Source organism: Hemicordylus capensis, chromosome 6 (assembly GCF_027244095.1).
Source record: "Hemicordylus capensis ecotype Gifberg chromosome 6, rHemCap1.1.pri, whole genome shotgun sequence".
In the NCBI taxonomy this organism is placed as follows: Eukaryota; Metazoa; Chordata; class Lepidosauria; order Squamata; family Cordylidae; genus Hemicordylus; species Hemicordylus capensis.
This window is the reverse complement of record NC_069662.1, coordinates 143,695,996-143,722,829: the sequence shown is the minus strand read 5'-3', so window position 1 is coordinate 143,722,829 and position 26,834 is coordinate 143,695,996. Positions and strand designations below refer to the sequence as shown.

Below are 26,834 nucleotides of genomic sequence, written 5' to 3'. Positions count from 1 at the left end.
CAAAGCAGGGGTGTAGCAGAGGGGGATATGCAGGGCCAGAGTGCCAGTACTTCTCTGCTGCTCTGGCTGTTGGGATGGGCACGGCCATGGAGCCTGCTACATAAATGCAGTATAGTTGAATTTAGTTCAGCTACACTGAACTAAATCCAGTGTAGTTGAATTTGCAACGGCATCACTGCCCCAAAGTAAACGGCAGCTGCAGGGGAGGCAGCTCTTGGGCCAGACTCTTGATCCTCTCCCCCATCCCATGTTGCAGCCCCAAGGCTTGGGGAGCGGGGAGGAATCCAGCTGCTGCTTACTGAATTAAAAAAACCAAGCATGCTAGACGCAACCATGTACTCAATGTAATGTCTCCTTGGACATTACTTTCGATAGAATAGAAAGTAATAGGATTTCAGGTCATCATGACCAATTTGCTCCCTTAATTCCAGCAAGTCACAATTAATTTGGTTTGGGAACTTGGTTGGTTGATCGGATGGGGCTGAAGACTAGGGGAGGCATGGTTGCAGTTCTTATTCCCCCTCCCCTACTTCTTTAAAATGCAACTGTGCAGAAGCCTGGTTTGTATCAGGACTGCTGCATAACTCCCTGCTAAATCACCTTTTACCGTGGTGATTCTCTTTATTTAGCAGGGGGAGAGTAACTGGCCCTATCCACCCCCAGCACAGTATCACCAGTGACTGTTGCTGGTGTGTGTCCTATGTTTCTTTTTAGAATGTGAGCCCTTTGGGGACAGGGAGCCATCTTATTTGTTTTATTTCTCTTTGTAAACCGCCCTGAGCCATTTTTGGAAGGGCGGTATAGAAATCGAATTAATAATAATAATAATAATAATAATAATTAATAAGTGGGGGTGGGGGGTGTTAACCCTTCTCCCACATCATTTCCCCAGAGTTGCTATTTGTCTGTGGAGGAAAAACGTGTAGCCATCTTCAGGCTCACAGCAATAACTTTTCGTGAATTGGCCTGTAGCTCTGTGGAAGAGCATCTGCTTTGTAGGCAGAAGGTCCCAGGTTCAATCCAGTGGCATAGAGAGGCCGGCCCCGGTTCAGCCCACTGTCAGCGCCCGCCCCACCAGCCACACACCCTGTGTCTGACACGCGGCTCCATTTTTTTCAGAAGCTTAGCCAACACCGGCTTCCCAGCCTGGCCGGGAACATGTCTCCCTGACTTTTAAAGTGGGGAGAGACACTCCTGGCCACACTGTGAATCCAGTGCTGACAGGAATTTGCCTGCAAATGGGGCACGTGGCCCCATCTGCAAGTGAATCCACGCCCCCGCCCCTACATCTGACGTTAGATGCAGGGGGCGTGACTGGAGTGTGAGGAGCGGCTCCTGAGTGTGGCGACCCGGGTGCTTTGAACCCGTTCACGCAATGGTGGCTCTGCCCCGGTCCAATCCCTGATATCTCCAGTCAGGGCTGGGAAAGACTCTTGCTTGAAACCTTGGAGAGACGCTGCCAGTCAGAAGGGACTGTATTCTCTAGATGGACTAGCTAGATAGCTACAGGGAAGAGATCTGGACTTGTGGTAGCAAGCATGAGTTGTCCCCTTAGCTAAGCAGGATCCACCCTGGTTGCATATGAAAGGGAGACTAGAAGTGTGAGCACTGGAAGATATTCCCCTCGGGGTGGAGCCGCTCTGGGAAGAGCATCTAGGTTCCAAGTTCCCTCCCTGGCAGCATCTCCAAGATAGGGCTGAGAGAGATTCCTGCCTGCAACCTTGGAGAAGCTGCTGCCAGTCTGTGTAGACAAGACTGAGCGAGATGGACCAATGGTCTGACTTGGTATATGGCAGCTTCCTATGTTCCTGTCTATTGTATCACGATTTCAACTGAATGAAGGGCAGGATTTTAAGAGTCCTATAAAAGGATTCTATAAAACACATTTGTTTATCCAAGCTTTTAACTAGATTTTAAAGCTGTAAATTGTGTCAAACTGTGTTAGTTGCTGTTTTAATTAGGTTGTATTTGTGGCTAAATGCCAAGAGACTCAGGTTTGAGGTGGTATACAGATATACTAAATGGATAAATACATTAATAGAATCCAGTCTCTGGAATCTGTGAGAGTGAGAGACAGGGGGAATAAAATATTTAAGGAACCACTTGAATTCTCTCTTTTCTGTTGAAGCTGTCAGTCCCCCACACTTTAATTTTGTCAGACAACTTATCTTTTAAAATCTCAAGGAGAGGACAAATGACATATCTAGTTATCAGCAGCTTCTAGCTTTCTACAGCACTGTTATAACTTCAGGGCTTATGTAGCAAGCGAGAACAGTGTTCACTCCCTTCATATTTACTGCAGTGTATATGGTATCTGCTATTCAACATGGAAGAATACAAATCCACACCATGACATTCCTCTGCATAATGCACTGAAGTCCAGTTTCTCTATTTCATGGAGCGGATCCTAAAATTCCAGTTTGGCTTTGCTTTGCGTTCATAGGGTTTTGCCCTGCAACAGTGACTCTCAAACTGTGGCTTCAGGGGTAGGAACGTAGGGAACTGCCCTACATGGAGTCAGACGATTGGTCCATCTCACTCAGTATTTTCTACCCTGACTGGCAATGGCTCTCAGGGTTACAGGCAGGAGTCTCTCCCTAGCCCTACCTGGAGATGTCAGGGCGTGAACCTGAGACCTTCTGCAGTGCTCTTCACTACAGTCCCTTTCCCTGAGGGCCATATCTTACAGCTCACGTGTAGTCTTCCATCCAAATGCAAGCCAAACTGGACCTTGCTTCGGTCCAAAGGGGACAATTCATGCTTGCTACCTAATGGCGCAGCGGGGAAATGGCTTGACTACCAAGCCAGAGGCTCTTGGTTCGAATCCCTGCTGGTATGTTTCCCAGACGATGGGAAACACTTATATCAGGCAGCAGCGATATAGGAAGATGCTGAATGGCATCATCTCATACTGCATGGGAGAAGGCAATAGTAAACCCCTCCTGTATTCAACCAAAGAAAACCACAGGGCTCTGTAGTCGCAAGGAGTCAACACCAACTCAACAGCACATTTTACCTTTACCATAAGACCGGCTCTCCTCCCTAGACTAGGGGACTTGGGGGCTTTCCTGGAGGTATCCTGTAGGCTCTCCCTTGTAAAATATCAGTAAAACATGATAGTTTGCCCCATGTTTTTTGTTCATCCATGAAACAATCCAGCAAGGCCCTTTGGTGGAGGTACTTGAAGTTGTCTCAGCTCTTGAGAGGGGTATGCGACTCCATCAAAGTTTAGGGACCCTTGGCCTATGGAAAGAGGGAGGGCAGACTAGAGGCCTACATGAGTCAATGGCTGACTGTCAGGTTTGGCTAATCTACCTCTTCTCCACCCCACCATCATACAGCACTCGGCAGAACAGTGGGAAGGTGAGACACAAGCGCCAGGCTCTGCAAGACATGGCACGGCCGCTGAAACAGTGGCTGTACAAGCACCGAGACAATCCGTACCCCACCAAGACGGAGAAGATCTTGCTTGCTCTTGGCTCCCAGATGACTCTGGTGCAGGTAAGCATGAGCTATGTGCCTCTGACTCTCTCTCTCTCTCTCTCTGGATACACATGTAATGCAGCATCTGAGGTTTGCACGTGCACCTCCCCTGCCTCCTCCCCATATGAGCAGCTATTTCCTGTTCAGGTTCCAGTAAACCAAGACTGATAATGACATCTGAACTCATCAATCCTGGCATACTGGAACCTGAACAGGAAGTAGAAGCTCATGCTGCGAAAGGAGGAATTCACGCTCCCAAGGCTGTGAGTGCTTGAATGAACCTTAGGTCTGTCATTATGTGTGAAGCTGCCTTGATCTCTCTCTCCCTCCCTCTCCTTCCACTGCCGTATGGCTTTAAAGGGGATTTAGACAGATTCATGGTGGACAGGTCTATCAGTGGCTACTAGTCTGGTGCCTGTGGGCCATCTCCAGCCTCAGAGGCACGATGCCTCTCAGTACCAGTTGCAGGGGAGTAATAGCAGGAGAGAGGGCATGCACATACCGCATGGGCCTGATCCAGTGGGGTGGTTCTTATGCTCTTAAAGATTGGCTTTTGTAGACTTATGCCACTTGCTTTGGACTCCATTAGGCACAATAGTGGCAGATCCATATCTTTAAACCTGGGCCTGCCTAAGCTGCATAGAAAGGAGTAGGGCATCTCTTTTTAACAGAAAATGTGGCCTGCAGAAGAAGGAACTCTCTCTGCACATCTCCTTTGGCTTACCTCCTCACAGTCCATTGCCCCAGGCACTTTTCTCCTCCTAGCTGAGCATCTGGAACATCTGGTGTGGGCGGGAGTTCAGGTAGCAGACCTCAGGGAGTAAGCTGGAAGAAGGGGAGGGTTCAGCATCCCACTTGCTGTTTAAATCGGACCCCCTGTATTCTGCATGGCTCAGGTTCAGTCATGTGGCTCATTGGCCCTGGCATCACCTGCCTATTAGGAAGTGCTCCCACTAAAATGGATGGAAGTTGTGCAGCAGCAGCAGCAGCAGCAGGGCTTTGCAGATGGCATTCCAGAAAGAGCACCGTGAAATTGGGTTCCAGGACTCCTGCTGTCTTGATCTGAAGATGTTTCTTGGCCCATTCCTAAATCGTACTGGAAAATAAATACACGAGGTTAGTTGTACCTGCTTCTGCTGTAGGGTTTCCTTACAAGCAGCAGTATGGCAGAACAGTTGGGTACCTTAACTGCACAAATGGTTGTCAAACTAGCACCTGTTTCTAATGCCCTGAGCCACTTTTGGAAGGGTAGTATAGAAATCAAATTTTTTTAAAAAGCTATCTTTTTTTTTTTTTTTTAAAGAGAGAATAGGGGAATACCAGTGCTCCCAAAGAACTTGTGGAAATAAGAAACTCATGGCACATCAAAGAATAAAGACTGGTTTTAGTCTTTCAGGATATCTGTATGATGATTTCCAGGAGTTGATAATTCAAAAAGGGCAGTCAGTGTTTCAAGGAAGAGGGTTTATAGGTTGAGTTGTTTAATGGTATGGATATTTTGTCTTGCGCTGGAATCTCCCACGCTCTGTCAAAACCATGCTTGTATGGGGAGGGGCTTTGAATGCTTCCTGCCTTCAGCTCTAGTGAATTTTGCTAGTACCCAGAGCAGGAAGATAAGTTGCCTTGTGAGATAAGGGGCCAGATCTTTGTAGAGATTTCCCAATAGTATCCTTGCAGGCTCAAGTGCAACCCGGGTCCTGCAATCTTCTTCATATACACATCTGAGCCCCGAATAGGTGGCTTTTGATGCAAGGCTACTAAACATGAAAAAGGATCCTACCACGCCACATTTCCTCTAGCACAATGCCAAGCAAGATTTATTGACATGCCAATCCTGCTGGCGAAAGGTGTTGTGATACATTGGTCATGCTGACGGATTGTGGTGTTCCCAAGCCTGCTGATTTAGGGGAACACCCTAGATTATGCTCTCACCTGTCCATGTTGCAACTCCTAGAGCCCTTTCTCAGGACTGAGTGAGAGGGCTTGAGGGCGGGCAGGCAGCAGGGAAGGCAGCAAGACACACCTTCCCCATGGATGAGCAACGTGGAGTTGCTGGGTGCACAAATTGCATGTCCAGAGAGTCTGGGGCTGCCATGGGCAGTGCAGAGGTCGGGTTGTGTCATCCTGGCCCCCGGAAATCCCACAATGCACTGTGAGAAATCCCACAGTGCACCACCCCTGTCATGTGACAGGCACCTGTCAGTGTTTCAGCGCTGACACTCGGTCAGTTGAACGGGGCTAATGGAGCTCTCACGCCCTTAAGCTCGTTTAAGAGCCAGGCGGCTTAGATGGGTTTGCCGCCAAGTTGCTTCTGGGAGCCAAGCCACTCCCAGCAGTTCCCACGGGCAAGCCCAGGCTTAGCTGCCCTCACCCGGTCTTGGTGGCTCATGAGAACAGCCTCCTAGCATGGAAAAAATGCAAGACCATTCCCTTCAAACAGGGCTGCGCAATTTTGGCCCCCCAGCTGTTGTTGGACTACGACTCTCATCATCCCCAGCAACAGTGGCCACCAACAACTGCTGGAGGGCCAGAAGCTGTGCAGCCCTGCCTGAAAGTAAAATATTTTACACAGGACCAGGTTCTGATAAGATATGAGAGCTCAGCTTAATTGACACATTATTTGGGGGAGGCAACCAATATAAATAAACTGTGATTGGGGATGGTGGGCGTTGTAGGCAACAGCAGTGCTGAAAGTTGCCTACCCTTCTATTATAGCATGACTGCAAGTTTGAAACTTCAGTTTTGACTAAATCTAAAGAATTGCAACTCCACTACTTAAAGAACTGGCGGACTGTATGCTTTCAATTGAAAACGTACAGGTCCAAATCAAGCCTCCGACCTCACTTCTTTGATTTAATTGGAATTTACTTGGGAATGTGTCTTCAACCGTGAATTTTTGGTGGAATGTCCCGTAATAAAGGTTAAGCAACCGCCATGATGGGTACCTAAGGCTGTTCAAGATCAAGCCAGTAGTTTGACTAGCCTGGCCTGTGGCTTGTCTCCAAGGGCTACCAACAGATTATGTTCTAAGATGTTGTAGATATCACAGAGCAGTGATGGATAAGCCTCTTATGGAAGCCAAAATGGAGCAGGACTAGAGAATAGTTGCCTTCCTTGACCACCTTGGCTTTGGTATTGGTGGCTTAGCCTATGGGAGTTGACCTCACTCTCTCTCTTTGATCTTGGCCTTCTCAACCTCTCATGTTGGTTTGTTCCAAACAAGTAAAATTGCATGTTTGGTAAAAGAACACTTCCTCCTTGTTTGCAAATCTGTTTCAGTTGACAGGGGCATGTGGTTAAAAAAAAATAAAAAATCCAGATGCTGCTTCTACACACTGCCCAGAAAGGCTGTCACATCTGTATGAAAACAGATCATTCAGGGGGAAAGAAAGAATGAAGCTGTGCTCCAGATCAGACTGTTGAACACAAAGAGCTGATCCTCAGAGTCACACAAGCAGGGCACAATCTTAAATCGCACCTGCCTAACTGTAGAATAACTTTACTGCAGCCAAACAGATTCAAAATGACATTGATGTATCTGTGAGAACTGGGTTATGTTTCCACAACCGTTTGAAAATGTTTCTCATTCCAAAAACTGCACATTCCAGATTATCAAACGGTTTTGCACGACTGGCTTTAATCTAGCATCACAAAGTGCCAGGACACTTCTGTGGAGGAGACCAAATAAAATGTGTTTTCCTGATTTGTATTTCCTCGTCCTACATTCCTGAAGGCTTAGATTGGCCCTCTTCTCTTCCCATTATTCCGTCCAATTCCTTAATGCTTTGCAATGTTCTTTTAATTTGGTTAGACTGTCACATCATTCGGGTTGCTGTTTTATTTCAAGTTGTTCTGTCAAACCTTTCTTATCAGAGCTGATTTTTTTTTTTTTAAATGCATACATTTTCAAGAGATGTGTGCTAACAGTTAAAAGCAAGGCAGTCACCTTCTTACAAAAGATTAACTGGCTAAAACCAGTACAAATTAATTTATTAAATTCGCATGAACTTACGCATGAGAAATACATTGTTTAAAAAAAACCCCACGTACTTCAGTTTTAGATTATGCCTGCATCATCATTTCTCTTCTGGTCTAGCAGAGGTGAGAATGCTTCTCTTGAGACCAAGGGTGGCTCCAGAGGTGGGCAGACATCCCTCAGAAAAGCAGTTGCCCCCTCCACTTACGTTTCAGAAATCTAATGTGGGACACAGCTCACCCACCAAAAATACACTCCTCTCCCCACCCCCACCCCCACCCCCACCCCCGCATTTTCTCTAGTGCCTCCACTGCTTAAGACAGTGCTTGCCATTTGCAGGTTGGAGTTCTTGTATTAAATTAATTGGACATCTCTTTTTTGGAAATTGAGATGTGTTTAATCAGTCAGATTGATTAAGGGTGCAATCTTATGCATACCTATCTGGGAGTAAACTCCTCTTAATACAGTGTGGCTTGTTCAGATGTAAGTGTGCATAAGATTGCTCTGCATATGGATGGATGGGGATATTTGCAGATTGGGCTGCAGTTGAGATGTAGAAGGTCCCAGGTTCAATCCCTGGCATCTCCAAGTAGGGCTAGAAAAGACTTGAAGAGTTGCTGCCAGTCGGCGTAGCCAGTACGGAGCTAGATGGGCCATGGTCTAACTTAGTAGAAAGCAGCATTCTATGTGGCAGCCCTAATTAAAGTCTTCCCGGAGATACAGGAAGCCAAGCTTTTCTATGTTGGCTGCTTCTGCTCTCAGGACCAAACTCTGTGTTCCATTGGAGTTCTGTGTTCAGAGTGCCCAAAGTAATTTCTTTTTCCTTTGAAAAGCAGCCTCAGGGGGTCCCAGTTTGGGTCAGAGCCAGGGGAGGGGAATCCAACCCTTTCCCCCTGCACTACAGACCCAATCCAGATTTATCTCTGTGGCCAATAGCCGCTCGAGGTGGCCAGTTTGGGTTGGCATCATGGCTCAAGGTTGGAGTCCCACCCACTGAAGCCAAGTTGGGATCCCTTGTGGCTGCCTTTTGGAGTAACACCATCACATGTGGAGCTCCAAACACAGCGTTGAGCTTCTGAGTGGCTCCCCTTGTTCTGAATCTTCCATGATGCTGAGAGCCCAGCTACCTGCTACATAAGAGATCCCTAATGGGATCTCCCCACATAATATTAATGTTCTCAAAGTAGCCTGCACAGGTATGATTTGGAACATAGGCATATGATCATCTGTCCTGCCTCTGGCAATTGGTACCACAGGCAGGGCAGGTGGAAGGGTTCAGCCATGGTTTACCCCTTCCACCTGTCCTGCCTCTGGTCCAAATTGCCCCCTGGAGCTACTGTTAGCCATACAGGGCAAAGCAAGCATGCACAATAGGAGTTCTTTTATGTTTTCCTCTCAGCCACTAATAACAGGGGCTTGGGGGGGTGGGGCATGCATTGGGGAATTTGTGCTGTGGGAAAGGTCAGACCTCCCCTCTCCCCATGCTGCAGTCCTACTCCAAATATTCCCCCCCCCGCCCACATACACACACCTCAAAGCAGCTTTTTGCAAGTGAATCCTGTTCAGAGATCTAGTCAAGGGTTCTCGTGTGTATTGCACGGTTTGGCCCTGAGCTATACTGTCTGTCTGTCTTGCTAGCTTTCTTTAATTTCATTTGCACTGATACACTTGAAAGGCCAGCTGTTCTGTACCAAGTCAAAAGCCTATATGAAATAAAAATAAGATTTTTGCACACCCCTGAGCCAGGCCCATTTTAAGACTTTGAGAGGCCCATGGGCAGTAGGTTCATTTGAGCCCTCTCCCGCCCCACTCTTCCCTCTCTTGCTGGCATCCGGCACAACGTTGCGCAGGTGGTAGAATGTAACGTTAGCAGAGTTAGGCCAGAACACTGTTCTGCAAGCGCAAAAATGACTCATGTGGCTTTGCGCAACAGTGCGGCCATTATATATAATGGTCACACAGTTGTGCAACTCCATCTGTGTAATTTTTGCACAAATGTTACCTTCCACTGCATGCATAACATTGCACAGCATGCCTGCCACTACATCCTGTGTCGATGTAAGAACCCCAAATACTGAAATAACTCCTAATCCTGGGGTTACCTTTTAACTGATTGGTTTTACTGCCTTGAATGAAAAGGATTGATCTGATCCTATCAAAAACTGACCCGTACTTTGGATGGGGCCCCCTCCATGTGTGGGGCCTAGAGCAATTGCTCCCCTTAAAAAAGGCCTAGCCATGAGCAGTAGCAAGTTTCCGTAAGCAGCCTTTTACAGGTCAACTTTTGCTATGCAGAGATTGTTCTGCAGATATATGGTGTGTTGGTAATATAGCCAGTTATGTACAAGTTGAGAAGAAGAGGAAGTAGGCTAACAATCAGACAAGTTCTAGTCTGTGAAACAGCATACAGCTTTGCGAAGCTCCGAAGGCTCTACCTTGTCAGCTAGCGATAACAATCCTGGTTTCTGTCTTAGAGGGCTACATTCTAGCTGCAGAATGGTTGCCTTTTAACCTCTGTGTAAGCCACTAGCCATCAATGGCAAGACTGGGCCTGCTGAGTCGGGTATGGAAGCCTGATCATAGGAACATAGGAAGCTGCCATATACTGAGTCAGACCATTGGTCTATCTAGCTCAGTATTGTCTACACAGACTGGCTGCGGCTTCTCCAAGGTTGCAGGCAGGAGTCTCTCTCAGCCCTACCTTGGAGAAGCCAGGGAGGGAACTTTGAAACCTTCTGCTCTTCCCAGAGCAGCTCCATCCCCTGAGGGAATTATCTCACAGTGCTCACACTTCTAGTCTTCCTTCCATATGCAACCAGGGTGGAACCTGCTTAGCTAAGGGGACAAGTCTTGCTTGCTACCACAAGACCAGCTCTCCTCTCCTCTCTCCTCTCCCTTCATCAATGGGTGAAGGGAATGGTGTGAGGGGAAAAGAGGTGCAGGCATTCTGCAGCTGCCAATTCTTTCTTCAGCACCACAAACTTGGCTGAAAGCAAGTGGAAAGGAAAAAATTGATGGCATAGCAGTATAAAATAGGAGCTCTTAAGTAGACCCCCATGTGGGACAGATGGCCTGTATTGAAGGGTTTGGTAAAGGCAGGGTATGTAAATGTAGAACTCAAGCTGGTTGGATACTCCCAATAGAAAGTATTTTGCCTATCTCTGTAATAGAGGATTTTTGGTGAATCAAGGGACTCTTTTAAGGGCTTGTGATATCATATATCAAACGACAGAAGTCAATGAGTTTGACGGAAGCTAGACTCAAAAACTTCTTTCCTGAGTAAACCATGTTCTATATATGCCTGTGAAAACCTGAATATTGTGAGATTCTCAGCAGCCCAGAACCACTATATTAGTCATACTATGGCAAATAACTTCATATTTAACAATAAAGCCATTCATATTTCCCCTTCTGGAAAGAATGTACAGTCTCTCTCTCTCTCTCTTTTTAATTTCATAGGAATGGTTAAACCCCAATTTAAAATAAAATAAATCCACCCCTCCGGGAATAGGGCAAATGAAAACATGACATATTCATTGCAAATTAGCAGGACAAATTGCTAGCCTCCAAATTGGAAGCTAATTGGCGAGATAAATATAGGTTGTGGCTTTTAGACGGATATGGCTTTCTGCTCTAGTTCTGTAGTTTCAGGAGTATAAAGTTTCCAAGTCCAAAATCTACTCACTTGTACTAAATACTGTTCCATTGGCTTTGCTCGGATCGTATGAATTTAAGCAGGCACGAAATTCAGCCGACTAAGTTTAGGCAGACGGATCCTTTCCCCAAGACTCTTTTAGAGGCCCTTTAGATGGCTGTGAGATCACAATAATAGGTTTTTTCCAGAAGCCAAGATAAAAATAGGAACAAAATAACTCCTATTTTAATCATTAATTTAGTTTTGGAAAATGGTAACACTGCTGTAAAGTAAAATGCCCCCCTTCCCCGGGAAAGACATTTCCTGAATGGAAACACTTGATGACCATAGAAAGTAGTAAGAAGAGTAAACCATGCAAAGTAATTTAGTCAGTTGCTCCAATCCATCTAGGACTATACGGTCATTGAAGTTAGCTTCTACACACAAACTTCCATATCCCACAGTTCTCCCATGATGGACACTGAGGTACATACGGATTCCCAAACAGTCTTCCATTCCAGTTTTAGCTGGCCGCAGACTTGCTTAGTTTCTGTAAGGTTACTGCATCATCATGCCTTCAAACCATGCCGGCAGACCTATGGATGGAACAAAATTGTTCCTAAGTGGATTTCAGAAGAGACTTCCAGGGCTTCTCCAAGGAGAAATTGAAATTCTCAATTTCAACTGCCCTGAGCCATTTTTGGAAGGGTGGTATATAAAACAAATAAATGAATTTGAAGTGGAATGTCAGGGTACTTCCCAAGAAACTTTGCAGGGTTTTCTCACATGGTTTCCCCACTATTTGCTGGAGGGGCCCTATGTGAAAATGGATACTGTATATGTGTGCTTCCCAGAGCTATTAAAAAAGCCCCAGTCAGGTGCTTAGGAGCCATTTGTTGGAGGAGAAGTATGAAGGCCGGATCAACTAATCTGCCGCTCTTGCCTTCTGAAAAGATCATTGATTCTGTAACCCGCAATCTAACTGTGTGTGCCACAGCCCACTGCTGAGTGTGCATAATGTTGGATTGAATTGGACAATACTCTCTTCCCACAATCTGGCCAATGTGATTAAGAAGGAGGACACACCAACAGCATGCCTGTCCTGGCTTATTTCCTGAATGTCCAGATGTCTTCCCAGTGCTTTCCTTAATTGCATAGAGGGGTGCAGTTTGTCCAAACGGCCCAACTACTAGTTGAAAGTAGTATTTGCATCACATCTAGAGTGATGGTTTAGACAAACCACCTCCCCACCCCATGCAGTAAGGGAATGTACTAGGAGGACATCAGGATGTCCAGGAATGATGGGGTGGGCGTGCTCTCAGTGCACCCCCCTTAATTGCATAGTTTAGTTTGGGGAGGGGGAAAGTATCATCTGAGCCAATCCAATGTGAGGCATAAGGACCTGCCCTATACATTAACATGTAGGGAGCACTGCAATTGTCCCAGTTGGTGAAGAACCATTTCTATTCTTGGCACCTGTTCCAAGTAAATCAATGGCCCACACATGTTGCTGAGGCATAGAAAGACAGAGCAAGATCTCTATACTTGCAAGGAGCCAGTACACTCGCTGAACTTGTCTAGCAGCACACAGATGAGAATGTAGTTTTTGCTTCTTTCTCTTTCCCACAGAAGCTCTTTTTGCTGCCATGAATATGTCCTCGAGGATTGTGTGATCCTCAGGGACATATTCCTGGTAATGAAAAGGGCTTTTTATGGGAAAGGGAGAGAAGCAAAAATCTCATTCTCCTCCCCCTCTCCACATGCTGCATGGTAAGCCTTCAGTGCAACTAGTTAACCAGCTCCATACAAGGATGGAGCTCTTGCTCTGCCCTCTTAAGCTTTTGTAACACATGGACCATGCATCCTATTTTATCTCTGCCTTTGGCTGTTAAATGTTGGTGTGAGTTGCTAGGGTTAGAATTCAGGGTTCAGTTTCCTCCCCAGGTTCTCTAGAAGTTGAATCCTAGGGTAGTGAGCAGCTGTCTCGTTCTCTCTAGTCTATATTTTATTGTGTACAACACTAGGGCACCCTGTAGTACACAGCTGGGCCACTTGTCACATTACAGCTGCTGAGGTATATTTGGAATTGTTGATCATTGTCTTACAATGGGTTATGTTTTATCTAGTACGTGGTTAATCAAAAGAACAAAAATCCTCCTGGTTTTTTTCAATGGGAGGAAGACTGGTGATTGCCAATTAGATATATATATTGTACAGAAAATGGAAGGCAGAATCCCAATGGCTGGGGCTGAAGCAATGGTCCTTGATAAAAGAATTGGGTTGCTGCAAGCATCTTGCTATTTTCATTTGTGAAATCTTGGGGAATATAAGGCACATCTCAGCTTCTCCATAGTAGCACAGGAGCTTTGAAGCATCTGACCTTGTACACCTCAAATAAATGATTTCACTATCAAATTGGTCTTAAACAGGAACATAGGAAACTGCCTTATCCTGAGTCAGATCATTAGTCCATCTAGCTTAGTATTGTCTGTACTGGCTAGCAGCAGCTCTCCGGGGTTTTAGGCAGGAGTCTTCCCCAGACCAACCAGAAGATGCCAGGGAGTGAACTTGGAACTTTCTGCATGCAAAACAGATGCTTTCCCACTGAGCTATGGCATCCTTCCCTAAGGGGAATATATTATAACAGATAGCACTTGCATATTGTCGCCCATCCAAATGCAAACCAGGCAGACCCTGCTTAGCAAAGGAGACAATTCATGCTCACTACCGCAAGACCAGGAGCCACCTAATGGCACAGTGGGGAAATGATTTGCCTAGCGAGCCAGAGGTTGCAGGTTCGAATCCCTGCTAGTATGTTTCCCAGACTATGGGAAACACCTATATCAGGCAGCAGCGATCTAGGAAGATGCTGAAAGGCATCATCTCATACTGCATGGGAGATGGAAATGGTAAACTCCTCCTGTATTCTACCAAAGACAACCACAGCACTCTGTGGTCACTAGGAGTTGGCACCAACCTGACGGCACACTTTACCTTTTTACTGCAAGACCAACTCTCCTCTCTAGTTAAGAAGCTTTTCTTCCCATCTGGTCTAAATCCATACCTCTACTCTAGTTTAATATTGTTCCTTTTTGCCGGATCCATGGCCCTTTTTAGCATTTGTTCCTCCTTCTTGTCGAGACCCTGTAGTGAACTATGAACTTTATCCCTCCTTAACCATCTCTAACCCAAAGGGATGATTGTTCCCCAAACAGCCAAATATAAATTGATTCCATGACTGTTTCCATGAGGGCAAGAGAGCACCCAGAATACAACTATTTGAGGATGCATTCTTTTATTACAACCATCTTATTTCATCCTTAATAGCTGGATAGGGTTTTCCCCCCCCTGCGTTCTGGAATGCTTTAAACAGGAACTGTTCATATTCATATGAATAATGCTCACAGATGACATGGAAATGTTGAGTACATACTGTTTGCTGTTGGCTTTTTCGACAAAATAGTAGCACACCCATAAATCATGCAAGGTTTATTGCTTGTATAAAGAGCTATGTGGATAATACCCTGCTTTCTGTTGTTGCACGTGGCAGTCGGAGAAAGCCAAGGTATCCTTCTGTGCTGCTTTTTGGCAACTTCCTAGACAACTGTTGCAACCATTAAAGTATTCAGCTGGGAAACCGAACATACGCAGCTGCCTTAGATGGAGTCTTGGATGGAGTCAGAACACTGGCCCATCTGGCCCAGTACGGCCTGTTCCGACTGGCAGATTGCATGGCCCTGGGTTGGCCCCACAGTACTCTCCATTGGACACGTTGCATGCGAACTGATGAGCGATTGCAACAAGTAGCAGCATGCTGGGCTGCGGGGACCAGTAATGCTGAATTAGCACACACCAAATTCCTGAAACTGGCTGCATCCCACATTTGCACAGCCACAAGAGCCCCGTCAGCACAGCATGCTGCATCCGTCCTGTTTGAAGGCGAACAATGCAATGCTCTGTTACTCCTTTTGTCTCCAGGGCATCAGACGTGCAGGACCATACGGATATGACCTTAGAGTGAAGGTCTATTTATATATGAAAGCTGCTTTCCTTAAAAATAATGTTAAACTTGTATTAAAGTTGGATCTGGATTTTAAAAATTGCCCCCCCCCTTGCTCTCAAGCAGTGGTTCCTGGCCTTGGGGGCGGGGGGCTCCAGATGTTGCTGAACTACAAATACCATCAGCCCCAGCTACAATATATTGTGGCTGGAGATGATTAGAGTTGACGTTCAACAACATCAGGAGGCCCCCAGGTTGGAAACCACTGCTCTTGAGATTGTGCTAAGGATTAGGCTCATTCGCATGATTATGAATTGATGGGAGACATCTCCTACCCTCGTTCAGGAGCAGCACATGCTCCAGTTTTCTGATTTGTCTGTGAGTTTAAAAACAAGGTCAGAGGCACCAGCTGTGACTGTATGCTAAGCAGCAGCTGGGTCAGAGGGCTTTTCATCCTACCTTGTGAAAGACCTGGTTACAGCTGCTAGGTAGGAAGGAGCTCTCTGACCCTGCTGCTGCTTAACACATAAGCATCGACAGTTAGGGGTATGAACGGACCAATTTTTGCAGTTCAGTTTGAATTCAGACCAAATTCGAACCAAACTGCTGGTCCGCGAACTAGTTCAGTAGACCCGGCCGGACGGTCTGGTCCATTCGATTGAACCAGTTCGAACCAGTTCTATGACCCATGGGGCTGTGCTTGTACAGGGGAATCCTGCCTTTAAAAGGCTTCTAAGGGTGTCTGGGAGAAGGCACCTTTAAAAGTAGATGCTTACCAATCCTGTGGTGGCGCAGTTCCAGCTTCCGTGCTGCTGCTGCCAGAGGATCGGTAAGCACCTACTTTTAAAAGTACCCTCTCGCTGCTGCTCTCCAGCTGCCCTTAGAAGCCTTTTAAAGGCAGGATTTGCCTTTGCTTGTAAAGGGAAATCTTCACCAGACTCACCAGTCTGCAATGGATCGGGCTCAGTCCAGTTCGATCATGGACCAAACCACCTCTCCTGGAGGCTGGTTTGGTTCACTGTCAAATGGGCATGGTTCATTGCGAACTGGCTCATTGCAGACCGGTTTGCGTACACCCCTGTTGATGGTGCCCCAACCTTGTTTTTAACTCGCAGATGAACAGAAAATGGAAGTGCACACAACTCCCGAACTAGCTTCTCCTACTCTACTCATAATCATGTGAGCCAACCTATTGTCAGCTTTCACAATTGGGATGGCCCCATAGCTCTGTGGTAGAGCATCTGCTTTGCATGCAGAAGATTCCAGGTTTAATTCCTGGCATCTCCAGGTAGGGCTGGGAAAAACCCCTGCCTGAAGCCCTGAAGAACTGCTGCCAGTCAGAGTGGACAGATCTGAGCTAGATCGGCCAATGGTCTGACTCTGTATAAGGCAGCTGAGCTACCTATGTACAAAGCAAAAGCAAAATTGTTCAAAATTAGTTGGGAACAGTCTCCTTGTCTGTCTGCTCTGTCTCTTCAGCACTCACAAAAAGGGTGTGCAAATCCAGAGGTCTCTTCATTGCTCTTTCTGATGTTTTGGATGGGATGGAAAACTGATGCATTTGTTTTCATTTAGGTATCAAACTGGTTTGCCAATGCCAGGCGTCGCCTTAAAAATACTGTCCGGCAACCAGACCTCAGCTGGGCTTTACGGATAAAGCTGTACAACAAGTATGTTCAAGGAAATGCTGAAAGACTTAGTGTAAGCAGCGATGATTCATGTTCAGAAGGTTTGTTTTAATATTTTTGTAATGTTGCCCATGCAAAGCCAGTAAAATTGCCGGTTTAGTGAAAATGGGTGATACCTCTCAAGAAGTCTATGCTCTCACATGCTGAGTTCTGTATTGAGCTCTGTCTCCAGTTGTGAAAGCCATTCACACTCTCTCTTTCATATGCATCCATTACAATTTAAGGTTCTTCCACATGGGGCTTTGGGGCAAGATCAGTGACTGACATACTGAGCAAGGATGAGCCTGTACAGTGAAAGAGCAGCTTAAGAGAACTTCCCAATTGCCTGCACAGGTGAAGCAAAGAAGTGGCATTTGTTGACGCTTCCCCTTCTCCCAAGCAGTCCTCTGTGCCACCTGAAAAAATGGCCCCATGTGCTGCATGACCCTCTGGGACATATTTTTGCCGGACAACCCATGCAGGCTGTTGGGAAGTTCTGTGAGGCTGCTCTCTCACTGCATCCTTGCTCTGTATGTCAGTCAGTGTTACGATCCCTGCAGCCATAATGGGTCTGAGGCAAAGGACTCTCCCTCCCTCTACATACCAGATCAGAACCACAGCCAAGCCAGCACAGATGATGCAATCTCAAGATGTTGTGCTGGCTTGCAGGGAGCAGTAGCTTCCTTTTGAATGTCCTTCAGAGCAAGTTTCTCCCAAGCTTTGGGCCTGTCATGGATATGTCCATGTTGGAGCAGGAGAAATTCCCTTGCACCCTACTAGTTATTTGTATGGATTAAATCTTAATGGAATTATAGCCGGAATCCAAAGAAGAGACACACGGAGACTCTTCCAGGTGGTGTGTTTAGACTGGGATTGTTGAACCTTGTCCATGTACTCTTTACATGATGTCATTGAGCTTGGTCATCTGGCATTTCCCCCATGCGTAAATCTCTACATTTATCCATGTGGAAGATACTACTTTTTTTTTTTTTTTAGAACAGAATTAGAGCTGCACAATGACTGCAGATGTGGACTATTGTTAACACTACTGTTCTCTCTGCACCAGTTCTACTGCTGAAGAGGCAAGTACTTCTTGGGCAGCTTGGCTCTTCAGAGGTGGATACTGCTAGAGAGAGAACAGCAAGCAAAACTCTGGCTGTGTAAGGAATTCTCTCTTGCCTACCCTTCTTCTAGATCACGACTCTCATGTCTTTTCTCTATATTTCATTTTGAAAATATTGATATTGTATAACATGCTTATCCCCTTACTTGCTTTGGAAGCTACAAACTGATGTAACTGGTAGCATGCAAATTTCCCAGTGAGATGGTGTGCTGATAGGACTTCTAGAGGCTTTCTTTTAGCTTAGTGGGCGAGTGTGTGTTGAACTTCATCTTGGATAATAACTGCAGTCTCCTTCAGTCTTTCCTCTAAGGCGTCCACATGTGTATGTGCTCACACATTTTTTTTATGTCTGCTCAGTCAATTTTAGATCCTGCTCAGATTGAATCAGGAAGGCCCCACTCTGAATGCATGTGCACACACACTGCCTTTATACTGCCGCCCAGAACAAAAGTCATTCCGCACAGAGATGAAAAAAATTAGAGAGAACACTAGTCTCCTTCACTATGAGGGAAACAATTTTTCCAAAAAGCAACCAACTGTGGCGGAAGGATTCAAAACAGAATCCACTGGTTAGAGTTACGACTGTACGTAGAGTTTTGTAAAGCTACATGAAACATGGTTTTCAGAGGGTGAAATTATCATGTTCTAGTCTTGTCACTTTAGAATTATTCTTATATTCTGTCTTCCTAATGTGACAGCTTCTTCAACCAAGTTAAATATCTGCTAATGGGAAAAGAAGTTTGTCTGTGGGAACTTTTATTGTGTAGCCTTATTACCATGTGCATGGTTCAGGAATCCACAATCCAATACCAGTATTTTGATGTAAAGTGGCCTCCTTGCTGCTTCACCATAAAACTCCTCCTAATCTAGCACTCCTGCCTGCAGTGGCCAGGGTTCTTGCCCGGTGAATTTTGTTTAGAGAGAAAAGACCTCTCCTGTCAATCCTGCCCATACTTAGCAGCCTGCGAGAAATTAGTAGACTCCCTCACTGAGATCCATTGATGCTTTGCATGGCAGATGGGCTATGTATTACTCGATTTTCTTTATATACCTAGAAGTCCCAGATCCTTAAAATTAATCCACTTCCTCAACCAGTTCTGCTTGTACAGTCCCCACTAGCTATCCACTAGCCAACTGATGGCAGTGGAGATTCTGTGAACCCACCCTTTAGGCCTCAGAGCCAGGGATGTAGCTGTAATTGAGCGAATGGTTTCCAAGAACCTGGGCCCCCAGTTCCTTTGGGCCCCCAGCTCCACCCCTCCCTATTTTCTTCATTATCTCCCTCCGAGGGGCTGCTGGAGAGAGGGGTGAACATGAGCCCCCCTCCCCTAGCAACCCCGCTGCTCAGAGCCTCATTCTGCATGTCCTCTTTCCCCACAGATCACGAAAGAGGCCTTGGGGAAGCCTCTTTTCACTTGCTTCCATTTTCTCAGAACAAACATCCGGGGAATTTCTCTTTGTCCAGTTGGTAGTCATTGCCTGCCAGGCTGTTCTTGCTTTGCCCACTCCAGAGTCAGGCCCATTTAATCCCCTGTGCTACCTTCCTTCCCATCACAGATTGTCTTGAGTCTGACACTATGCCATCTATCCTGTGTCCAACTGGTGGGTTCCAATGAATACCGTATTTTATGGACTATAAGACTCACTTTTTTCCTTGAAAAATATCCGCCAAAATTCAGGAGCGTCTTATATGTTTTAACAGTTTAATATGTTAAAACTCTGAAAAACTGGATTAAAATTAAGGTGCGTCTTATAGTCTGTAGCGTCTTATAGTCCGTAAAATACGGTAAATGTTGAATGACATCTGTTAAAATTCTTCAGCATATCAAACCTAGGCTGTTAGACAGCGCCAGTCCTTTCATGAGGCAGGGTTGGGCAATTGCCTCAGGCGTGGGAGTGAGGGGACTTCAAGCAACAGCCCCTCCACCACAATGGGAACTGCCCTTCATGGCTGCCCTTTCTCAGCCCACTGGGGCATGTTGTTCCTTCTCTCCTGCTTGCCCCACTGAGGCAGGCCTCTTCTTTCCCTCTCCCCCCCCCCCCCCACCGCTGCAATTTAGGAACGCCCCCGTTGTCACTGCTTGGCTTGGTGGCATTGTTTGAGAGTGCTCACAGGCCATCTCTGCCTCCACAGCATGAGAGGATGCTGAGAATGCTGAGCACCCGCCCTCAGGTGGGCAAAGGTGTCCTATTATCCTTTGCCTCCGGTAGCAAAATGTATCGGACTGCCCTTTAGCAAGTTACTTTGCACACGTCTTCTTGAGGAGCAGAAAAGTGTGTTAGGCCACAGTCTCACATGCACGCTTACCTGGTACACAGTGGGATTTATTTTAGAGTACAGAAGCATAGGACTGCACTGTAGTAAATACTCCCTCTCTGTTTGGTGGGGGCGGGGAGCCTATCTACTTGCAAATGCTTTTTGGACAGGAAAAAAATATGTAGCTGGCAACAGGTGAATAGATCCTGGAAAAGACCATCATGGTAATCTAGTCTGATCTCATTTTCCCCACAAAGGCTTATTTATAAGGTGTTTTTTTAAAAAACAACAAACCGATACCTAGGTAATGCTGCTCTCTGATGGGTCTTCTCTCTTCAGATGGTGAAAACCCTCCAAGAAGCCACATGAATGAAGGGGGATACAACACACCAGTTCATCACACTGTGATTAAAACTGAAAGCTCAGTAATAAAATCTGGGGTCAGACCAGAAGGGAGTGCCAACGAGGATTACGTCTCGCCCCCCAAATACAAGAGCAGCTTGTTGAATCGCTACCTGAATGACTCGTTGAGGCATGTCATGGCCACAAACGCAGCCATGCTGGAAAAAACGAGGCAAAGGAATCATTCGGGCTCATTTAGCTCCAACGAATTTGAAGAGGAACTGGTGTCTCCGTCATCTTCTGAGACCGAAGGCAATTTTGTTTACCGGACAGGTAGGGTATTGTTTCAAAAGTCATTCCCTTCTGTTTATTCGTTCAACCTGCCTTGCAGTCACAATAATCTGTCTTTTCAGAGTTGTTTTGATTTATGACACTCTTAGTGAGTCAAGTACTTAAAAATGCACTCGTCTGATCAATAACCCAGTGAGGTAGGTCATTATTATTCTCATTTTACAGATAGATATATTAGGATAGTGTTCTTCATTGTAAGGCCTGCGGGCCAGTGGTGGCCCCCATCAACCCCAAGTGTGGCTTCCTGACTAATTTATTCTGGAGACAAATATTCTCACTCTGCAGTGCCAGTGCCAGGAAATGGAGCTCTCTTGAGCTCCTGCACCATCTTGGAAGGCATGCCGGAATGCTGGGAAGTGTAGCCCCTCCCAGTGCTTTCTCCATAGAGCTCCTAAGAGAGGACTCAATTTCTCTTAAAAGGCCCTCCCTCCTAGCACTGAGAAAAGTGCAGTGCTGTGCGGAGGACAGTTCCATGGGAAATGGCTCTCACGTGGAAGAGGTTTTTTTTTTGTTTTTTTTTGCCAAAGTGGACCCCGCTTGAAAAATAATAAAGATTGCACTATTAGAGAGTGACTGGATCTGTCCTTTCCAGAGAGTTTCTAATCCAGCTGTAGCTCAAGTGTGAAAATGACTCTTAACTTCCAAACTTAGAAAAGTGGCTGATATACTCCGCAGCAAGCCACTAATCCAAGTGAGAGCTTCATCCACTGTTTCTGAACCAGTCTGCACCCCACCTGCATGGTTGATCAAGGCAGGACTGACACTATTCCCATCATCCCCAATCGCAAGTGTGATGACGCATTGTGTAGCTGGCACATAGCAACCCCGCCTTTGCAAACAGTGTGGGCATGGTGGTTCTGAGTAGCTCAGAAACAGCAAGCATCGCTTTTGCTTGTATCAGTGGCTCACTGCACAATATGAGGGCCAGTCTTCTCAGTTTGGGCAGGGTGTTGAGTTACTTGGAAGGAGTGAGCATGCCTCTCACTTGTATTGGCAACTTGCGGCAAAGTATGGGAGCCATGGCCACTGGACTACTGGCTCATTTGAAATGCATGGCTTTGTGAATCTGGGCTCGTCTCAGGGAACCTCCTTCTGAGTGGCAGATACTGGTGCTAAATTTGCAAAGCATAACTTAAGAAGGATGTCTCTGAGCATGTGTACAGTAACTGCCCCTCACTATACTACACTGTTCCTTTCTTCAAGAAAGGTACGTAAGGATAACTGAAATCCAAATCTGTTATTAACAGTGGATACCTCCAGAGTTTGGAAAACCTGTATTTAATCTAGCACTGTTGATACAGAAATAGGCCAGTATATCTGCCTTTAGGTCAGATACTCCACATGAGTGTTGGGTTAGCAATGCGTCTGTTGGCCATTGAAGGGAGAGAAATGCCTGAAGGTTTGTGGGGAGTTGGGGTGCTATAGACTTGATGAGATACTTGAAGTTAGATGATGCTGAAGCAAATTAGAGTATTCCTTGTTAGTCCTGCAATGGATCTGGTTTACATGAGCTGCTGAAATGCAGCACTTCATAGAGTCTTCTTTGGCATGGGCCAGTCTTGGTGCAGGATGCTGATGGTTCATTCCCAAGATCTCTGCTTCTTGGTTCAATAGTCTGAGTGCATGTAATCAATCCTGCTCTTGATTTAGAAGCTATTTAAGGATCTCAGTAGGTCTGGCAACCAACGGTCCTGGCTCAAATCCAGCTCCCTGAGTCATGTTTTCTGGACCACAATTGCCAAGCTCAAAAGCAAAAGAGGGGTGTAGAGGAGCAGAATCTGTGGCAATGGGGCTTAGCTACAGGCTGTTTGGGGGTGGGGAGTAGGGCTCCAGTCCTTGATATCGAAATCTCAGGCTTCTGTATATTAAGAGACAAGACCTTGAGCTACTGTGGGCAGGTCTCTTTCTGCACCAACCCATTCCAGAAAAAGAGATCAGCCTTAATTTTTAGAACACTTTTAATACACAAAGTGAATGGTTTCTTTATTAAGCTCACTTTGACAGCAACACTGTGGGGTAAGTTTTTGGGCTTCCTTATTATGTGTCCTGCATTTTAAGTTCAGAGCATACATTGCAATGGACATTGGGTGCTGCCAAAAATGGCTTTCCCACAGCAAGTGATCTCTGCCCTGTCCATAATGTGAGGAAGTGCTTGCCAATGCCATGCAGAATGCTGTTGCCACGTTGTGGATTGTACACGCTCTCCAGAAGTCACCCCGAATGTGGACACAGTGCCTTGCAATATGGTGACGGCGCTCCATGGGGCAGATACTTCTATATGTTACAGCCAGGATTGGCATCTCTCATCACAGGGGTACCACCTTCAGTGCTATTTCTGTGATGAGTGTACTCCAGACAATATACTCCAAACATAGGCAGCTGCCATATACTGAGTCAGACCATTGGTCAGTCTAGCTCAGTATTGTGTACACAGACTGGCAGCAGCTTTTCCAAGGTTGCAGGCGAGAGTCTCTCTCAACCCTATCTTGGAGATGCTGCCAGGGAGGGAACTTAGAACCTTCTGCATGCAAGCATGCAGGTGCTCTTCCCAGAGTGGCCCCATCCCCTAAGGGGAATATCTTACAGTGCTCACATGTGGTTTCCCATTCAAATGCAAGCCTGGTGGACTTTGCTTAGCAAAGGGGACAATGCATGCTTGCTACTACAAGACTAGATCTGCTCCCTCAACATAGGAACATAGGAAGCTGCCATATACTGAGTCAGACCACAGGTCCATCTAGCTCAGTACAGATTGGCAGTGGCTTCTCCAAGGCTGCAGACAGGAATCTCTCTCAGCCTTATCTTGGAGATGCTGCCAGGGAGAGAACTTGGAACCTTCCGCATGAAGATGCCCTTCCCCGAGCAGCCCCATCTCCTGAAGGGAATATCTTACAGTGTAGTCTCCCATTCAAATGCAAACCAGGGTGGACCCTGCTTAGCTAAAGGGACAACTTATGCTTGCTACCACAAGACCAACTCTCCTCCCTTCATGTCTCTTTTGGTCTCTCTTCTCTAGTTCTTCAGACAGACAACTTTGTTGCCCACAAGGTGGTAAATATAAGGCTCCATGTTCTACTAGCTCAATAAGACTTTCTCCTCTGCCAAGGATGTAACGATGATTTGCTTGCAGATCAGTTATTTGTAAGGTAAAGGTAAAGTGTGCCGTTGAGTCAGTGTCGCCTCCTGGCGACCACTTTCTTTGGTAGTATACAGGAGGGGTTTGCCATTGCCTCCTCCCATGCAGTAGGAGATGATGCCTTTCAGCACCTTCCTATATTGCTGCTGCCTGATATAGCTGTTTCCCATAGTCTGGGAAACACAGCAGCACGAATTCGAACCAGCAACTTCTGGCTTGCCAGTCAAGTCATTTCCTTGCTGTGCCATTAAGTGGCTTCTGTTGCTTGTGGGGAAAAGATTTCCAAGATAAAATACTTCATGGGTTGGGTTCAACTCTTGGCCTTACATTAGTGGCACAATTAGCCCTCCAAGAAAGCCCAATTAGATAGGCGCTGTTCAGAGTCTGTGTATCACGGCTGCATCATTGGCTCCTCTGAGCTGCACTGGCTGCCTGCTTCTTACTCTTGTGCTTCCTGTTGAGGCTTTGGATTGGCTATTGTCTCTGTGTGTGCTGTTCCAGGAACAATGGGTTCCTAGACTTTTTAAATGAGACTGACTAATAGTACTTTATTTTGATTCAGTTTACAATTGTCAAACATCCCATTTTCATGAGATTCAGTCTTCCACCTCGGCATACTTTCAACTTGTATCCCATGATCCTTTGCTACTTCTTTTGTGATCCTTGCAGAAAGGTCCTGCCATCTTATGATTCTTGATTTGCCCTCTGTGAATCTGTGTCCTCCTGCCTCAAACTAATACTGACAGTAATGCTTTGCAGTAAATCTATTGGAAGAGATTGCCTTTTCCTCAAGAAATAGGACTGGTTTGTCCTCTTCCCACCACCACTTCACTCCCCACCACTTTGTAGGTATTTTCAGACACAGGAAATAATATCCATGCCCTAACTCTTTAGCAGCTAGAAGTTCTCCATGTCTACAGTATATTCACTTTCAGCGTCTTGAAGTAGTTGCTTTCCCTTCGTGTTTTTTTCCTGCTCTCTTGGTAGGGATTTCAAGGCAGAGAGTTAAAGCTTTAAACTTTGTAAAGAATTTTGACTGGCGGAAAATAATGCATATTCTGCTTGGTATAAAAGGTCCAGATCTAACAAGTTTTTCCATTTGAAGATAAAGTGACCACACCTTTCATGCAGGTCTTGAGCTGAGGGGACAGTTTGGGTGCTGTATATTTGGAGTTCTAAAACATCTTGCGTAGAGTAGGAGCTGTGGTCACATACTTAGTGTTTTCCAAGTGAAATGTCTTGGTTTTTGAATGCTATTTTTCAACATTCCTAGTGCATTTGGTCTACATTATGAGATAATCGTCTGCCAAATTTTAGTTTCAAAATGAGTGTTGTTCGAGAGAGCATACGGTAACTTAAGACATGTAAACTTCTGGTTTTCTATACTTATACAACTGGAATTTTAAAATGGGCATAATCTTGAGTAATAGAATTGTTACTGGACTCTGTCTTTTGCCTGCCAGCATTTAGTTTTGAGTAGAAAAAAGGGTCTTTTAATAGGCTGAGGCAGCTGTACGATAACCACACTGCAGTGTTAACAGGCTGAGCTTTTGGAAAAACAAGCTACAAAGTGTTACATGATCGTTCTAATCCCCCTGTTCTAATGTGCATAGAACTCCTCCTATTTAGTATGCAGTTAAGCTTATCTTTCATTAACTCAAAATAGAGCTACTTTTATTCAGTGTGCTCTCATAAAATTCTCATTTGATTCATAGTAAAAGAAAAAGTTCATGGTTATATACTGATCTTGAAGTTTTTTGCATAAATCACAAAAGCAGAATCTACGTATAGCTTTGAAATTATATTAAAGCTAAAATGTATCCCATCTATTTCTAAAATACAAGCATTACTACTAGTTTTATAAATATATTGGCTAATTTGGATCATTCTGTTCCACAAAATGTCACAAAAACAATTTGCATTTCTTGCAACCCTCAACAGTAAAATGTTTGGCACAACAGAATTTTCCAGTCTATTTCAGAATTTTTGTATATGAAAATACTAGTGTAACTTTAAAAATGAGGTTTTAAATATTTGTTTGTACAGAATATTTGTTTGTACTATCTTGAATCACAATTATTGACCAAGTATTTTAAAACTAATTTTAAATTATTTATATCCTGCTCCTACATGGGACTCCTAATGGTGTCCCATCCAAGGGACTAATCAGGTCTATGCCTGCTTAGCTTCAGTAGTATGGCAACAGCAGCTGCTCCTAGAGCAGAGATTCTTAACACTTTTTGCACCTGTTTACCACCCAAAATCCTTAAGTATCACCCAAGCACTCCCTCCCACCCATTTATATAATATAAGTCTAGTAAAAATGACAGAAGAAATAAGTACTCGGGGTAGTTATTTTCAAGAACTTTATACTGGCTCATTAGGAAGCAAATTAAACTCTGTGCAGCCATTATTTCCATGGATCATCTACCAGGCACCCTGGCTAAAAAAACAAACCCCTGTCCTAGAGCATTAACTGATCTTGACCAAGAGTAGGTAAATTATTAGATTAATGGTAGCATTTAGAAAAATATTGATTTTGTCCACAAAAGGATTTGTTCACAAAAGGATTTTAGATCAAATTATGCAGGCACCCTGCAAAGACATTCAGTGCTGCTAAGAATGGATGTGAATGCATTTGTCTTCTGGCTTTTTATTTTAGGCTTGTTCTAGTTTCATTTTTGACACAGGAGCTTGGTGTCTAGTGACAGAAACAAGATATTGCAGCTTCATTCAAACTTTCAGATCAACAGTATGATGGACCAGTTTCCACTCTGGCCATTCTTCTATGTATTAGACCAGGGGTTCCCAACCTTGGGTCCCCAGATGTTGTTGGACTACAACTCCCATCATCCCCAGACATAA

General features: G+C 45.4%; 1 protein-coding gene across 2 annotated transcripts in view; it reads left to right on the top strand.

Moving 5' to 3' along the window:
• The window catches only part of MKX (mohawk homeobox), a 96,174-nt gene that overhangs the window by 14,583 nt on the left and 54,757 nt on the right, over window positions 1-26,834 (top strand). For both annotated transcript variants that reach the window (XM_053258897.1, XM_053258898.1), the window contains exons 3-5: window positions 3,342-3,501; window positions 16,669-16,822; window positions 20,480-20,815. In XM_053258897.1, the coding sequence (XP_053114872.1) occupies window positions 3,342-3,501; window positions 16,669-16,822; window positions 20,480-20,815 (650 nt within the window). The remainder of the gene's footprint in view (window positions 1-3,341; window positions 3,502-16,668; window positions 16,823-20,479; window positions 20,816-26,834) is intronic.